This window comes from Desmodus rotundus, chromosome 3, assembly GCF_022682495.2.
Source record: "Desmodus rotundus isolate HL8 chromosome 3, HLdesRot8A.1, whole genome shotgun sequence".
NCBI classification, from domain to species: domain Eukaryota; kingdom Metazoa; phylum Chordata; class Mammalia; order Chiroptera; family Phyllostomidae; genus Desmodus; species Desmodus rotundus.
The window spans coordinates 178,469,876-178,487,038 of NC_071389.1; the positions used below are offsets into that span (position 1 = coordinate 178,469,876).

Genomic DNA, 17,163 nt, shown 5'->3' on the forward strand with positions numbered 1-17,163 from the left:
GTCAGCATAGGTACACATGGCTTGCCTCCTCACACAACTGTTTCAGAAACAAGCTGCCCTCCCTAGGGTCTTTTGTTCTATGGTTCTTCTTTGCCCAGCATTGTGTTAGGAACTGTGGCTCTCAATGCCAGAGTTTGGTAAAAAGGAAAAGAATTATCTAATTAAAAGTTATACAGGTTTAAAATAATGGGATAATTCTGCTGTTAAAGCTCACTCCCTTTAGAAATGAAGATACACCCACAAACATAGTCCTGCCCCCCCACCTTTGGCCAGTAAGGCCAGTCTCAGAGTATGCCAGTCAGAAGTACTGCCTTCCAGTAGGAAGAAAACAGAAGTCCGCAGCTCACTTCTCCTGGTTCCTCCCAGTAATCCATGCCCAACTGGGCAGGTCTCCTCGGTTCCAAAACTATCAACTGTGTTGCTGTGATCTCCAGTTCTTAATCCCAAACCACATGGCACCTCCTCAAGGCCCGCTGGCAAGAGTCCTTTCACCCCCTATTGACCTGCATAGTCTGTCAAGGGTCCCATGTTTTCTCCTGCTGTCCCCAGCCCACATGGTGGCCCACCTTTCTGTTTAAATCCCAGACTGCATCCTCCTCCATAGCCCCATTTCTGACTCCTCCCACAATTGGCTACACCTGCTAGCACTCCCACATTTTTCTGCTTTTCTTGTCTGCCAGAGATAGTCCCAGGAGGCATGGCCTGGAGGCATGGAGCAAACCATCTCCAAGCTCTCTGCAGGCAGTGAGCTAATATGGGGTAGCTGCCTCCCAGCTACATCATGGGTCAAAGTCACGCACATCTCCCTGTCTCTACACAGGCAGAGGTTTCAATGTTATTAAAACACTGGCCAAGTTCTTCAGATGCACCCCATATGGTTGGTTACACAACCACATCAAAATTACAACTAAAATATAGAACAACCATCACTCAGAACCATCAGAAACTGGGTTGAATAGAAGTCTGATAACTACAGAATCAAAGAAACCACATCCATCCAGACTGGTAGGAGGGGTGTGGACATGGAATGTGCTGGTCCCACATCTGGGTGTGGTGGATAAAAATTCAGGAGGGATATCTTGGGAGCAAGGAGTCCCAGCCTCACACCAGGACCCCCAGCCCAGGGTGCCAATGCCAAGAAGGTAAGTCCTCATAAGATGTGTCTGCAAAAAAACCTTAAAGAACCCACACATGGACTTACTCAGACTCCCTCTAAGCTCCAGCACTGTGGTAGGATCTTGAAAGGCACCAGTGGCATATAGGGAGGAGCTGAAATACCTAGCATCAAGGTGGGAGCTGGTGGAGAGCTTTCTCTCAGATAGAAAGGTGGGCAGAGTCCATTGTCCCTTTGCTGAGCCTTTCCTCCACAGCCACAAAGCCAATGGACAGGTTCCATATCTGAGACTCCATCAACCTTGTTAACATTGTTTGCCCTGCCTTGGAGATCCCCTGAGACTCCCTCCCACCCAACTTATGGGCCCACCCAAATTGTTAACTGGGACTTTTCCATATGAATAGTTGGCCTTGGCTCATGCTTCAGAACTTCATAAATCCTGTCAAACAAACAACAGCCAGCCTCAGTGAACCCTCGTGCCTGGCACTAGCAGCAGCCAGCATAGATCCACATTTGGCATCACCTGGGAATCTTCAAGCCCAGCACAAGTAGTGGGCTTCTCAGATTGCTTTATAGCTAAGGCAGGGTGGTCCTTGGCAGAACACAGGTGGGGGCTGACCTTAGTCTGCACCATCTGGTAAACCCCAGAGCCTGCAATCCAGTGGACAGCTATAGACTGCTCTGTAGCACCACCAGCCTGCCCCTGCACAGGTAATCCTCCACAGAGGCCAGAGGTAAGTGGTCAGGGGTCACAGCCAATCATTGCCACTAACTTGCATGGGTAAATCCCTCCTGTTGACCTATTAATAGCAATAAGGTTCAACCACAAGAGGAAGGTGTATTCAGACCACACAAAGGATGTCCCTCGAGAACCCAGCTTGGATGATAGGGCAGGCTCTGCCATTGAACCCTACGGGACACCTACTACATTAGGCCAAGCTACCAAGACAGGGAGTCATAGCAGCTCTACCAAATACATAGAAACAAACACAAGGAGACTGTCAAAATGAGTAGACAAAGAAATATGGCCCTAATGAAAGAACACATCAAAACTCCAGAAAAAGAACTAAATGAAATGGAGATAAACAATCTTTCAGGTGTAGAGTTCAGAACACTGGTTATAAAGATGCTCAAAAAACTTAGTGAGGACGTCAACAGGATTAAAAGGGTCCAGTCAGAGACTATATGTACACTAATTGAAATAAAGGACAATTTACAGGGAAACAACAGTAGAGTGGATGAAGCTGAGAATCAAAGTAATGATTTGGAACATAATGAAGAAAATAACAACCAATCTGAATAACAAGAAGAAAAAAGAATCAAAAAAATGAGGACAGTGCAAGCAGCCTCTGGGACAACTTCAAGCATTCCAACATTTGCATCATAGGGATACCAGAAGGAGAAGAGAAAGAGCAAGAAATTGAAAATCTATTTGAAAAAATAATGAAACTTCCCTAATTTGGTGAAGGAAATAGACATGCAAGTCTAGGAAGCACAGAGGATCCCAAACAAGATGGATTCAGAGGCCCACATGAGGATACATCATAATTAAAATGCCAAAGGTTAAAGATAAAGAAGGAGTTTTAAAAGCAGCAAGAGAAAAGCAGTTACCTACAGGGGAATTCCCATAAGACTGTTAGCTGATTTCTCAAAGGCAACCTTGCAGGCTAGAAGGGATTGGCGAGAAATATTCAAAGTCATGAAAAGCAGGGGCCTACAGCCAAGATTGCTCTACCAAGCAAAGCTATCACTTAGAATTAAAGGGCAGATAAAGAGCTTCCCAGACAAGAAAAAACTAAAGGAGTTCATCATCACCACACTATTATTATATGAAATGTTAAAGTGACTTATTTTAAGAAAATGAAGAAGATCAAAACTATGAATAACAAGATGGCATTAAATATATACATATCGACAATTGAATCTGAAGAACAAACTAAGAAAACAAAAAGAACAGAGACAGACTCATGGGTACAGAGAGCATTTTGATGGTTGCTGGATGGGAGGTGGGTGTCAAAGAGTGAGTGAAAAGGTGAGGGGATTAAGAAGTATAAATAGGCAGTTACAGAATAGCTGTGGGGATATAAAGTCCAGTATAGGAAATGAAGTAGCCAAAGAACTTATATGCATGACCTATAGACATGAACAATGGTGGGGGGATTGCCTGAGGTAGTGGGAGGTACTGGGTGTAGGGAAGCAAAGGGGGAAAAATTGGGACAACTGTAATAGCATAATCAATAAAATATAATTTAAAAAAGATTCCAAGCAAAAAGCTAAAAGGACTCATGCCTATGGACAACAGTGTGGTGATTGTGGGGAGGTAGGAAGGTGCAAGTGGGCTACATGGCAATGGGAAAAAAATACAGTAAGATTCCAAATCAGTCCATTGTCAGTTATTCAAAAAATGTTATTATGGGTAGTATATAAAGAGATAATTATTCAATTCAGATGACCATTTAGACTCTAGAGAACAGAGAAAGTCGAAGTCAGAGATGCTCTCCTTCTGTTCCTGAGAAAAACAAGATGCTGTAGTGTAACTGCCTGTGGGGAGGGGCAATGTCTGAGAGCTGAGGGTCTCAGTCCTACAACCGCAAGGATCTAAATTCTGCAAACAGACTGCATCAGCTTGAAAGAGGAGTCTGAGTTTCAGATGAGAATGCAGACTGTCCCGGACCCCGGCTCTCCCCTTATGGGAGCCTGAGTAAAGGCTACAGCTAAGCCATGCAGGGTTCCTGATCCAAAGATACTGTGAGATAATAAACATGTGTTTTAAGTTTCTAAATTAATTTAATTTATATGCACCAATACACAATACATACTACATGCATTCAGAAAAACAGAATAAAATTAAGGAAGTATATACTGACTATTGGCAATATTATTTTATTTGTCATTTTGGGTGGGATTTTTTGACATTTCCTTCCTTTCTCCCTTTAATTCTCTATTCAACAACAAAATATTCACTCATCTAGATCCTTCAATATGCATTAGTTCATTTCATAGCAAAACAACACACAGCAAGAGAAGAAAAATAATGTGTCTTTACCTGGAGAATAAATCAGAAATTTTATGTCAGAAAAAAAAATACTTGGTAAAAAGAACTTTATATACAAGAAGTCTTTCATACCCCAAGACTATAGAGATACTTTCAGGAGGAACAAAAGCAGAATGCAGATAAGCATGGGAGAATATTATATGTGAAATGGGTCAGATGGTCATGGCCTGACAGTGACTAATATGACAAGACCATGCTGTGAGAGAGACACATGGAAAGGGTGACGAGTATCATTTGTTCAAGCCAGAATTTTCCGTCGTAATACTCTGAAATATCATGGAAGCTGAAACACCTCAGAGAGGTACTTGGGAGGCAACAAGAATTTTCTTCTCTCGGTGAGGACAATTTTTAATATAGGTTACTCTCTGCAATTAGACATCATTCACCATATTTAGCACCTTCTGTTTCTTCAGTTCTCCTGCAACTATAATAAAAGTTCAAGAGTTCTGAGAAAAAGGCACCTAGGGCCCAGACGCTTCATAGGATGATGATATAAGAAGTAATAATTTGAACCTATATTTGGGGGAGGCTAAATAAAAACAGTTTACATTCATCCTGAATAAAATTTGTGAAAGTAGACCATCCTTGGTTCACTACAGGAAAGAAAAACACTCTAAGCAAGAAAGAAACAAACAAAACTAAACAAACAAGAAACCCAGAGGAAGTGTCCTTATTGGAGGAGGACGGGAAAAGGGAGGGCTGGGCAGCAAACTACTGATCTTCATTATAAGCTTATCTGCATTGTTTTTGAAATTGAATTTTAAATGTATTATTTTGAAATCACATGAACAAAAAACCAAAACACTTCAAATATGAGAAAGTATAATGCATGCTTGCTTAGTCCAACATTTGAAAGACGTTATATTCCGTGCTGTTTTCTCATAATATAACTTAAGTGCATTTTTTCCTAAATCAACCTTCACACAAGAATGTAAGAGTTCAGTTTGTACTCCGGTTATATTCATATTTTGAAAACTAAAACTTGAGAAGTTCTTTCCTCTTCCTGACTTTTCATGTATTGAAAATCAACTGTGGTGCAACAACGTGGATGGACCTTGAGAATATCATGCTAAGTGAAATACGTCATCAGAAAAATTTAACAATCATGATTTTTCTCATATGTGGGATATAAAACTGAGAGCAACAAATTCACAAACAAGAAAAACAAACAAAAACTCATAGACACAGGCAACAGTATGGTGGTTACCAGAGGGAAGGGGTGGGAGAGTAGTAAAGGGTACAGGGGGTCAATACATGGTGACACGAGGTGGTCTGACTTCGGGTGATGGGTACACAATGTAACATACAGATCATGTGTCATAGACATGTACCCTTGAAATCTATATAATCCTATGAACGAATGTCACCCCAATAAGTTTAATTTAAAAATTTTTAAATAGCTCTGGCCTGGTAGTTCAGATGATTAGAGTGTCAGCCCAATATGCCAAAGTTGCGGGTTTGATCCGCAATCAGGGCACATCCAAGAATCAACAAATGAATGCATAAGTGGGTGGAATGACAGATTGAGATCTCTCTTTCTCTCTGTCTCTCTAATCTATAAAAAAAATATTTAAAAATGTTTAATCAACTTTGGGTTTTCAATTATTATGATTTAATTAAAATATGATTTTTAGTAAGCAAATAGAGATGTTAATATAAATATCTTAAGATGTACATCCAACCATTTTTTTAAAAAGAAATTGGCTTTTGAAGTTGGGGAAAATCCCATTCAGGTCAGAACAGCGGATCTTCTTGTGTTCCCACCCTTCTCTGACTTACTCAGAAACCCCTCAATAAAATGGGCTGCTCCTTCTCCTTCTCTCCTATGTCCCCCTAAAATGGAATTGTTTGGTTTTGACAAACTTTTAGAAAAGGGTTTTAGGATCGATTAGCGATTACAATTTTTAATGCACATGTGAATTTTTACTGACAGATAAGTATAAGGCAAGAAAGGCCTGTGGTGTAAAGAAATAGATATCATAAATTTGTGTGACCAGGGTTCGGATCCTTTGCAAAACATGAACGCAATCACACAGAACAACATATTTGGCCAAAGACTTCTGATTGTCCTACAGAACTCAGGAGCAACAAGACACAAATCTGTTCTCCTGTGAAGTCAGATGATAAATGTAAGGAAATTGTCATATAGCACTTTCAGCTCTAAATTAACATATATAGATGCATATATAGCCAAAAAGAACTAACTTCTAGACAAATAAAAATGAGATTGGAATTCCCAATTTAGTATACCACACAAATGTCTGAAATGATCTTAATATACATTGTTTGATGCAAATTGTTTTATTTCAATTACTGCAAAAAAATTTTAAAGCATGCATGAAAATATATTACATTTAATCCTGAACATGTACATTAAATCAAAATATTCTTGAAATTCTTTATCTTGATGCTTTACAACTTCAGATGTAAGTGCACAAATTTTATCAGTTGTAAAATACATGCTCTCAAATATATCAATATTTTTTGATAAGATAATGTGAAACATTTTACAGATCCAAGAAGTAGATAATTAGTAGTAATGTAAGAGGTAAACTTATCCTTTTTAGTAATACTGGACCTTCATTGCCCACCCTTTCTGCCCTAAACAACACCTAAATAAGCTGTTGTTTACAGATATATGAGTTTTGTTTTGTGCAGGGTTCATCCAAAGCACTTCCGCTCAGGCTATAAACTATGCAGCTGCTTGTATTTGGTCGGTTAGTGAATGAAAGTCTGTAATGAAAAATAACATATTATCATATCAGAAAAGGGAATGAGAATGTTCAGGCATAGTGTTTTTATCAAGTGACACAATTTTTTAAAGCATTTGAATGACATATTCACATACTGAGTCATGGTAGTTTTTTCTTTCAATAGCCACAGTTTTTAAGATTTCAAGTACAACAGCACAAAAACTCAGTTATTGCCTCAACAATGAATAGCACTGAGGCCATGAATTTTTAAATTTTGCATGGTTATTATTGAGTTTTATAAATGATACACTTTGCTTCTACTTTGTTTAAAGATGTATGGATTAATTGAGTCTAGAAAAACAAACCAGAGCACAAGATTTGTCATGGATGATGCTGCAAATACCATGTTAATGAATAAAAATGAGATTTTAAGATTACTAGTGTACAGAAATGAGCCCAACATATTTAAAGCATGAAGAGGTGCTTAGAACATTGGGCTCCACTAAAATAAAGAAAACAATGGCTACCCCGTTTTCCCTGGACACCATCTGCATGTGTGAGCATCCCTCTACATGTACAACACAGCCAAGGGCTTGGACCAAGGCAAACCCCCCCCCAACAATCCACTATATGTCGAAACTTCTTCAATGGTCACAAGCATACTAAGTTCGTATCACTTGAGCATATACATGGATGTTCCAGACAGGGCTAAAATTGTCACTCACTTGTGTTATTCTCGTTTCTGTATCCTCATGCTCTAGATAGGTTATCATAGCTACAGTGTCCCTATAAATTACATTCTCTAGTTACATCTAAGAACAAACTCAAAGAACTGAAAAGACCTTGATTTCCAGAAACTTACTGATCTTGGATGAGAGCAGAGCCATTTTCCCACAACCAGGCACCATGTTCTTTACTGTAAGACAGTCCAATCCAGTAAAAATAGTGATTGGATCTCATAAAGCGCTGCTTAGAAACAGAGAGAAACGTTTACTTAATTTGAGTCTAGTCTTTAAATAATGCACTTTTAAGAAAGTCAGTGTCCAGCATAAGATTCAACCTTTAAATCACTCAAACTGAAATAATTTTTAAGCTCTAGTTAGGAGGTAAAGTCACATGCTCCAAATTTTTCATTGATCAGATCCATTCATTTATGGAGACAAAGATATTACTTTTTGCAGGAATGAATGATATAGGGGGAATTATGGTTTTCCTGGAACACTTTCTTCATAGGATCTCGACGATCCAGTCTGATCCCAGATCAGCAGGATCTTGAGGAATAAATTTCATGGATCTAACCGACTCATCCTCTACTCAGCACAGGTTCTTCATGCAGCTAGAGAAGTTTTCCACTTTTCCTTAAGAGGTGGGTAATTTTATGATCACATTATCCATATTTATGTCACACAACATCCCAGTATGTTGACAACAGCTATATGATTGCAAAATAAATTATAAATTCAATTGTAGAAATAAAAATTATAAAGTTGTTTACTTGTATCTTTGAATGAAAATAATGACTCATTATTCCTTCCTTGATTTCTCTCTAAAAAGTCCCTTGTATATTATATTTGGCACCTATCTGGATTTTTACTCATAACATAAATCTTTGAGAAATTCTATGTAGATTCTATAATGATTGTTTCAAGGTTTAGGAAATTAGGTTATTAGTTCAAATATAACCATCTAGTTACTATCTGATTAAAGACTTGATTCAAAGAATTCAGTTCATTTAAATGGTATATTTTCTTAGGTCAAAGAGAATGTAGAAAATGAGAATTGAATACTTGCCAATTCATTTCCATTGTGCAACTGAAGTAGACTAGAATTTTGAGAAGCACAGAATTTCTTGCTCTCCGCCCAAGTTTTAGCATCTTTAGAAATGAAATAACAGCTGCATTGGTATCCAATCCACTTTTCTTGGCAAGAACAGCAGCCAGAGCCTAAGAGAAAAAATAAAGTATGTCTGATAGCATTGTATATTTGATATAATCAATATTATTTACTCATTCAAAAATATTTGCTATTGATTCTTTTAAAAAATATTATTTAAAATCTAATAATACACTACAACTCAGGGATAATAATGTCACTGGGTCAGACTTGAACTTTTTCCTCATGGGGATTATATCCTGAAGATAGAGTCAGAATTGTACCGTTTCCAATCATCTATTAATTATACATCATGCTAGCTTGGGAAAATACACACAGAAATTCAATATATTAAAACATCGTGAGTAGAGTATAAGATAGGAGCATTTAGAAAGATCTCCTTTGAGAAAGTGACCCAAAGTTGAGTTTTGCTGTGTAAATAGGAGTAAATTAGATGAAAGAGATATTTAAGGGAGAAAGGTATTTTAGCACATTTCCTGAGTCAGAAAGAATATGGTATATGTTTGATTATTTATTTTCTGAATGAAGTTCAATAAAACAGTTAGATCATTTAGTGTAAAGAGTGATAGCGTCTTGACTATTTATTATCCTAAGTGATAAAAGTCAGGACATATGGTAGGTATTCAGATCTTTGCCAAATGAATGGTGCTGAAGTTGGCTACAGGGCCTGGGAGGTGAGGGCAAATGCGGAGGTGTTGGCTATAGGTTAAAATCCTCCAGTTAGAAGATGAATAAATTCGTATAATCTACTGCATAGTACTGGGTCGATAGTCAACAATACTTTATTCTATACTTGTAAGTTGCTAAAAGAATAGGTTTCAGTATTTTTACCATAAAAGAAAATCAAAAAAATAGTTATGTGAGGTGATGGAACAGGTAGCTAATATTAGTCATAATCATATCGTAAAATATTTTAACACACCGTACACTTTAAATGACAAATTGTTATATGCCAATTATATCTCAATACAGCTGGAAAAATGCACACACGATATAAATGAATTACTGTATAATCACAGAAGATGGTGAGACACCTTTGAGAGTGTTTGAAAACAACACTCAAATAATTGGGCTTTGAACTGGCCTTACCTGATAAATTTCTGCACTATATTCTTAGTCATGACAGAAATAGAAGTAAAGTTAAGGGGATATAAAAGTATGTTATGAGGAAACAAAGGCAGATCGTTCGGTTGGCGATAGTATGACTATAATTTCTTTTTGATTTGTTACTTCAATATGAGCACTGGTACAGGAAAAACATGTCATTTCAGGTTAATATGTTCCTTATAATTAAATATATAAATGATATGCATTCATTGTAATTTAAAAATTCTTATATTAAAGAACAAGGACATGAGTCTACTCTAAAATTAGTAGGTAAACTTGGATTACCATGTATAATGTTCCATTATGTTTCTGTGTGGGAAAAATAAGAAAACTTTTTCACCCTCTACCAACACAAAGGTTTTCCAAAGTGTGAAACCCACCTTTCTGGGGTGCAGTGGTAGGTGCTGAAGACACTGTTGGCTGGTTATCTGGTTCAATAAATGCTATGAGAAATAATTAGAAATTTACTTAATTAGATACAGGTTTGTGAAATAACAATGTCACACATTAGTAAAATGAAGCCTTTCATATTGAATGGTTTTATCACAGTTTTTATCTTTATATAAACTTGCCTAGAAAAACGTACCCATTTTTACCAAAATTCCCAAAGTAGCCATCAACACAAGGGCTGTTACTCCTAAGATCCCAGAAATCAACCTCCACGGAGTGGTCCGAGAAGCTGTAGAGAAAGAGAGGTAGAGACAGGAGTTAAATAACAAACACGGGAGCTGAATTTGTTAAAAGCAGAAACCAGGGAGGGAAATGCAAAAAATTTCTTTGGCTTGACAACACAACCACCTCGCCAACGAAACATTGGAAAATGAAGGAGTGCCATTTAGAACTCCACCCACTACTAAAGTTTTTAGGTGATACGTTATTCTTCCAAGAGAATACCCATAACTTTTGTTCTTTACTAGCTCTGTCTCAGAAAGATGGATCTAACATTTTTTGTTAAATTTGGCAAATGAGCGGCAGAGATCTGGACCAAGAAGATATTAATAGGGACCAAGTTCTGTTTTAGGATTTACATAACAGACATTACTTTTATTTCCTCAACAAAAATCAAAGATGGTCTAACTCTCAGTAGGCAAATGAGAAAATTTAGAAGCCATTAATAATGTTATTTTCTCAAAGTAACAAAACTAGTAAATACCCAAGTCTGAAATCAAGTGAAAATTTGCCTCGGACCATCTTTCACACATTCAATCGTTGTCACAATAACACTGCTCATCTCAGTGCATTTGCTGCTTGGAGAAAGACCAGGGTCTCCTGGACTTGGAGAGGTTTGCCAGGGATGAGGAGACATAGGAACGTCTGAACCTGGTGTGAGGAGAGGTTCCCCAGCCACTCCACGGCCGATACCGTGGGGACTTAGATTCACTTCATAGTACATTGTATATCATATAAGCAACCATTTTTTGTACAAGCACACCACATTTCTTATACCCATAATTACTTGCTTATAGTCATTTCCCCCAAACAATTTAACATCAGGAAATTCCACATTAACTTTAGCACACTCCCAAAGAATATTGGCATTAACAACAGTCCAGTGTGTCAAGCTGTTAATTTGGGTGGGTTTGGGATGTCACAACATAAATGTTAAATTTTTAAAATAGCACTTGTAAGCATTGTGTCATTAGTATTTGCCATTCTCTATTTACTCTATGTTAGAATTAAGTTGCTCATAATTTAACCAGGTAAATTCCGACCCCACTAAGGATTTAGAGCTTTCCCTTGTTGTTTCTATTTTTATTTTATGACGGGATCTCACATACCTGCCATGAGAAATGTTGTTCCAGTGTTGATGCAGCTACGTCAGGATGCTTGCTTGTTCGAGAAGAACGTCGTCGGATTGCAGGATTGAGCAGGAGGCTAGGAATCTGAGAGTTGAGTGTGTATTTAAGTGATGTTCTTGAATCATCTATTGGTGAGACACAGATGTATAGTATGAATAAGAGGTAGTAACTCACTAGCTTTGAAAATGTCCCTGGAACCACAATACAGGAAATACTCACTTGTGTAATTGTGCTTGTGTAATGCAAACACTTTGCCTATCATAAAAAGAGCTGAGAGGAAGTATTTTTTTCACATTTGAAAATCAAAATCATCTTAAAAATCATTGGAACATAGGGAAAAAAGGTGGTCAACCCAAACTTAAATTTATTTACTATAATGAAATTCCTCACAAAAGTTTTCTTCTTTAATGATGAGAAACATTTATAACTGACCTGTGCTGTTCACAGATTAAAGCACTTGGCATGTATTAGCTTATTTATTTCAAAAATGGCTTAAAAATGAAGGTATATAAATATATGCATTTTTCCGAAGAAAAAACTAAGGCAGAGCTAAATACTTGACCAAGGTCAGTGAGGTCCAAGACTGTCTGTCTCCAAAGCACACATGCAATGTATTTCCAATCAGGCTTATTCCTCTGTGTCTGTGCCTTCTCATTTTGATTGCTTTTCTCTAGCACAGACAGAGTGGTTCTCATTTCCATCTCTCATTGTATGCTTCTGATCCCTGCCTCACTAATTCAGCTATGGAAGGCGAATATCAAAAATGTAGAACCAGAGTGACTTCCCATTCTGTTCCATGTACACACAGAGACACGCACATACCCCTGTGCTCTAAAACTGCTTCTGGTAGTCTCTGCCCACACTAGGGTGCCCCATTCACGTGAGCCTTAGAAGCTCCCAACACTGAATTGTCCAGAGTTCCTTTCCTTGCAAGTCCTTTGAACGTGATGTCAGTTGCTATATTATCGTTATTTTTACTAGTATATTAATCATTATATTTTTACTGTGCTATCTCATTTAGATAATATACTGATAGTTACATTTACACTTTTTTGTTCTCAGAAGAATAACTTTATTAGTAGGGAATTACAATGTGGAACAGATAATCAGAACAAAATCCTTAAGAGTAGGGACCTTGATCTCTGCTGATTAAGTAACTAAGTATCTGGAAATATAATCTACCACTCATCCACATATAAAGCAGACTCTCAAATAAGTTTTTCTTCTTTATATGATTTATGTTTAAGCATTTTAATATTACCATCCATGAACTTTTTTGTTGAAGACAGTCTTTCCAACCAAAAAAAGGGGAAAAACAAAAACAGAAAACAAGGAATGTGATTTTATTTGTCAGTTTCCATGAAGTTAAAATTTTTCTATCTTTTTATGCAGAGTGTGCGTAGATGCTTTAATTCAATCACCAAAATTGATGAAATTTAAATTGCAACCAGATAATGTGAACAAAAAAATTCATTCATCCAGACTTCAGGCCAACCCACGTTGAAAAGGGTGACGTATCAATGATCCTATTCCCACTTGGAGTCTATTCATTTTTAGTTCTAATTTTGGACAAAGATGAACTAGCAAAAACGGCATAATTTTGCTTTTCTTGCCCCGTGAAAAATCACCTTAAGTAAATAGAAGTTTAAGATTTTGCTTTCAGATTTAGTTTTGAGATCATACAAATTTGTGACACAATGTCTAGTAGGCGTTATTCCTACACTTTCCACATTCACAGGATGACCTTCGTTTGGAAGTTGTTCCAAGTTTTCAGAACCATGTTTGGTGAGATTTACCTAAAACATTGTCTTCTTTTTTCACCTTAGTTCACTTACTTAGAAATAAAAATTCCTCAAAGTTGTGTTCAATTCAAGAATCTGAGGTTCAATTCACAAAAACAGCTGAACACACACACCTACACACTCGCACAAAAGATGTATATAAAAATGCTGCCTTCAATTCTTTCTGAACTGCCAGCCCTGGTTGATTCTGTGATTCCTTCTTGTATGTGGGTAGCTGAATTGCTCTTGCGCCAGGGCCTCTATCGCTTATCCGCACGTGGAGCAGTGGTTCTTATTGCCCCACCGACATCCCTCACTGTATTTGTGAACTCTGGCCAACCAGTACCCAAAACTCTGCATCTGCAGGCTCTTTTCTCCTAGAACTGCTGAAAGCCCTCTTGATCGCACACATGGCTGTGAGAAGTAATGAGGAATTATCACCTGGGTGGGCTTTAACCAACGAGTCTCAGGATTTGGTATAGCCAAGCACCTCAGGATTTGGCGTAGCCAAGCACTGCCAGTCCTTAAAAAGGCAATTCTGAACGCTGAGGTTTGTCCCGTTTCCCAGAATCAGTCAATGGTGTTAATTTCTCTTCTAGTAGCTTCACTTAGAGATCAACCTTTATTGTGTTCTGCCTGCCCTCTCCTGTATTAACACCTTTTCCGACCTTTATTCCTTGCTCATCCAAAATAATTTTGCACTCAAAACCAAACTAAAGGTATGATGCAGATAGAACCCCGACTAAAATGTCACTGAAATGTTGAGATTCAATGATGTGTTTGTTTTTGAGAAGTTAGGTGTCCTTCCAGAAGACGCATCTCTGTTTGCAGGCAATCCTCTCCCCCGGTGGCCATTGGAGGCGACCACGCTTTTCCTCCACAGTAATTTACTATTGCCCTTTGTGCAAAGCAAGTAATGATTCTATAAGTACATCATTCAGAACAAAAAAAGAAGCTAGGGAATATAAACTAATGACCCCTTAAAAGTGAGGTTTTTTTCTCTGCCTAGCAATTTCTAACTAAAATATTACAAAACATAGTAGTAGTATACAAGCTAATAAATCCAAATGAGAAATTTATTTTGATCTCACTGTTTTGTAAATGCGTGCATTCCCTAAGTGAAAATAAAATTGTGAGCATCAGGGTGCAACTTATTTTCCTCATAAGGGAGAGGGAAGACTCTCTGAGAAAGAAAAAAGAAAGCAAGAAGGAATCTGGACTGACAAATTCTTCTGTAAACAAGTTAATAACAAAAGTGCTAGCAAACACGGGTGGGTTCTGCTTGTCAAAATCCTTATCTACTGAATATTTTAAGAGGATATATTAGAATATCTAAAACTATTCGTGGCTAAAACAAAAGATAGGACTAAAATCGATGGGTTTATAGAGTACAACTTCCTGGAAAATGTCACATCTGAGTTTGAAATAGAGATGTACGATGACCAAATCACCAGCTTTTATGTATTGTGATGCAGTCACAACCTCCCGTTAGAGAGCTCAGATGGTGTTCTGTTGGTCTGGACCAGAGTGTGGCCTAGGGTGGAAAGAAGGACCTGGGGATCTGCAGGCCTGGACGTCTCACTGCTGTGTCTTTACTTCCCAGGTACCTCTGAAATTACTAGTAAAGGTGGATGGATGCTGAGTAAAGTCTCTGAGAATGCTTGTGAGTCTGATCTAATGTCCCAATCCTTGGTGTTACTGTCTTGATGAATCGGTAACTGCCCTTCACGTAGGTCATGAGAAACATCAGGCACACTCTTCACTTGCAGCAGAGTTGCCATGGCCCCTCTCATGTCCCTGGGAATTTCCGTGGTACCAGGCAGAGTTCTGCATCCTTGTGCCTGGAACCTTCTAGATCTTCTCCCTCCAGATCTGCTAAAAGATTAGCTGCCCTCACATCAGTGAACCTCAAGATCTGATATATAAATGTCGCCGCTACTTTTGCCTCTCTAATATGCGGAGACTCTTTAGGGATGCGTGTTAGAAAAAAAGAAATGTATGAAAAAAAGCGTTTCTTTTTTTCTAAGACTTCAGAAAGCTTTCCTGACATGGGGGGAAGGAGAGGAAGCTAATGGTGAAATGGTGGAGGATGGTGAAAGGTAAAAAAGAGAGACCCAAGTGGCGGGACTCAGGCCTCTGATGAAAAACATGCTGTGAGAAAAGGGAATGCATTGGGTGACCCTCGGGTAACACTCAAATCCACATGTCCCTTCAGTAATGTCTTGAGTCATAAGGGGGAGTGTGTAAGCATCTGAAAACACTCACCCTCTGTGAGCGAGGGTTGTATACTTCCTGTTGTCCAGGCACATTCTAACTCTTCCTGCCATTAACTGGAGATGATTTTCCTTATGAAGAGACGCCATCCATTGTGTTTAACACCCTCAGACAACTGTTTCCTGCAATATCCAATAATCTTTGTAAGTGCTCAGGAAAACAGTAATAATAATAATAATTAGTAAATTAAAAATGGGCTGGAACCCTGTGATTAGGTAGAAAAGACTATTTCTGAACCTTGGTTTAGTTAGACAAAAGAAATCCAAGATTTATCCTTGGTTGAAAAATAATAAAACACCTCTCTATTCTTTTCCAAAGAAAGCTGATAAAAATAGAAAACCCAGAATGAGAATCGGTTGTCTTTTGGAACCAACCAGGGTGAGGACAAGTAGGAGAAAGAACTGTTGATTTTCAGAATAAGTGTTTCTGTGTTATAGTTTTTTAAAGCATACGCATGTTTTCCTTTGGCAAAAAATAGACAATTATGCAAAAGTAAAAATTAAATTTAAATAAATAAATTTATAATTTATTTTAGACTTCAAATGTTTCGATACACTGTTCTTATATTCTGCATCTATTACCATGTAACTTCATTGCATTGCTTTTATATCTCACTTTACTCAAGAGTAAAATGGTTTTGGTTGGGTGGTCACATTGCCCTTACACCGTAAAATATAAATAAAGGGGTTTGTTACTCTGCACTGGCCCATCACGAGATAAAATGGTGAAATAAAGTGATATTTACCTCAATTGTATTTTCAGTGTTTAAAATATACCATTAAATGCAAAATAAGAGTATTGATCTGAGTTTCTTAAGATACATGTGCAACACTAATATAAAAGCAAGTTTTATAATATATGATACATGATATTATGTTGGCCAAAAAGTCGCTTAATTTTTTCCATAACATAAAAGACACATTTTTCACTTTCACCAATAACTTTATTTATTTGGATATTTTGTGTATGGCAGCTATCTACTGTGTATTATAAGGCTGATTGTTGTAAATTAATGTCCTGATTTGATCTCTGTCAGTTTCAGCTGGTCTACCCAACTGCGAAGCATTGTCCACCACGAAACTTCACAAACTACTTTTGACATGTTCAATCAGTCACAGCACCTTCTCCATACACTGCACAACTTATTTTTTTGCATTTCAGTTGTGTTTTGCCTTTCTTGAAATAATAAAGCATAACATGCCGAAAATGTTGTTCCATCTTCAATATTAAAAGAAAGCTGATAATGTTCCATCTTCAACATTAAAATAGCTACACAAAAATTCACCGATTTTGATAAGGATTTTTAAAATTCATGCTGATAAGACAGCTGTTACAATACAATCTAGGAAAATTGTTTTGAATGAATTTAAAGACAGCTAAGTGCCATGGAAAAAAACAAACAAACTTTTGGGACAACCCAACATTTAGGGAACATGTTTTCTGGATT

The 17,163-nt window shown here is 37.6% G+C and overlaps 1 protein-coding gene across 1 annotated transcript; it reads right to left on the bottom strand.

Annotated features, from left to right (window-relative positions):
- Nucleotides 1–6,464: 6,464 nt before the first annotated feature.
- Nucleotides 6,465–11,816, bottom strand: LOC112321952 (natural killer cells antigen CD94-like). The gene is made up of 6 exons (XM_024579563.3): nucleotides 11,641–11,816; nucleotides 10,449–10,541; nucleotides 10,243–10,305; nucleotides 8,654–8,805; nucleotides 7,725–7,828; nucleotides 6,465–6,902 (listed from the first exon to the last, which is right to left on the bottom strand). Exons 1-6 carry the CDS (start codon nucleotides 11,645–11,647, stop codon nucleotides 6,782–6,784), a joined length of 540 nt encoding a protein of 179 aa, XP_024435331.3. The 5' UTR covers nucleotides 11,648–11,816; the 3' UTR covers nucleotides 6,465–6,781.
- Nucleotides 11,817–17,163: the final 5,347 nt, after the last annotated feature.

Bases quoted from the DNA above. Each gene is read 5' to 3' on its own strand.
- LOC112321952 (XM_024579563.3), bottom strand. The intron at 10,306-10,448 runs GTACGTTTTTCT...TATTTCTCATAG, and splicing joins GGGAATTTTGGTAAAAATGG to CATTTATTGAACCAGATAAC. The intron at 7,829-8,653 runs GCAAGTATTCAA...GTTTCTAAGCAG, and splicing joins TGCACAATGGAAATGAATTG to CGCTTTATGAGATCCAATCA.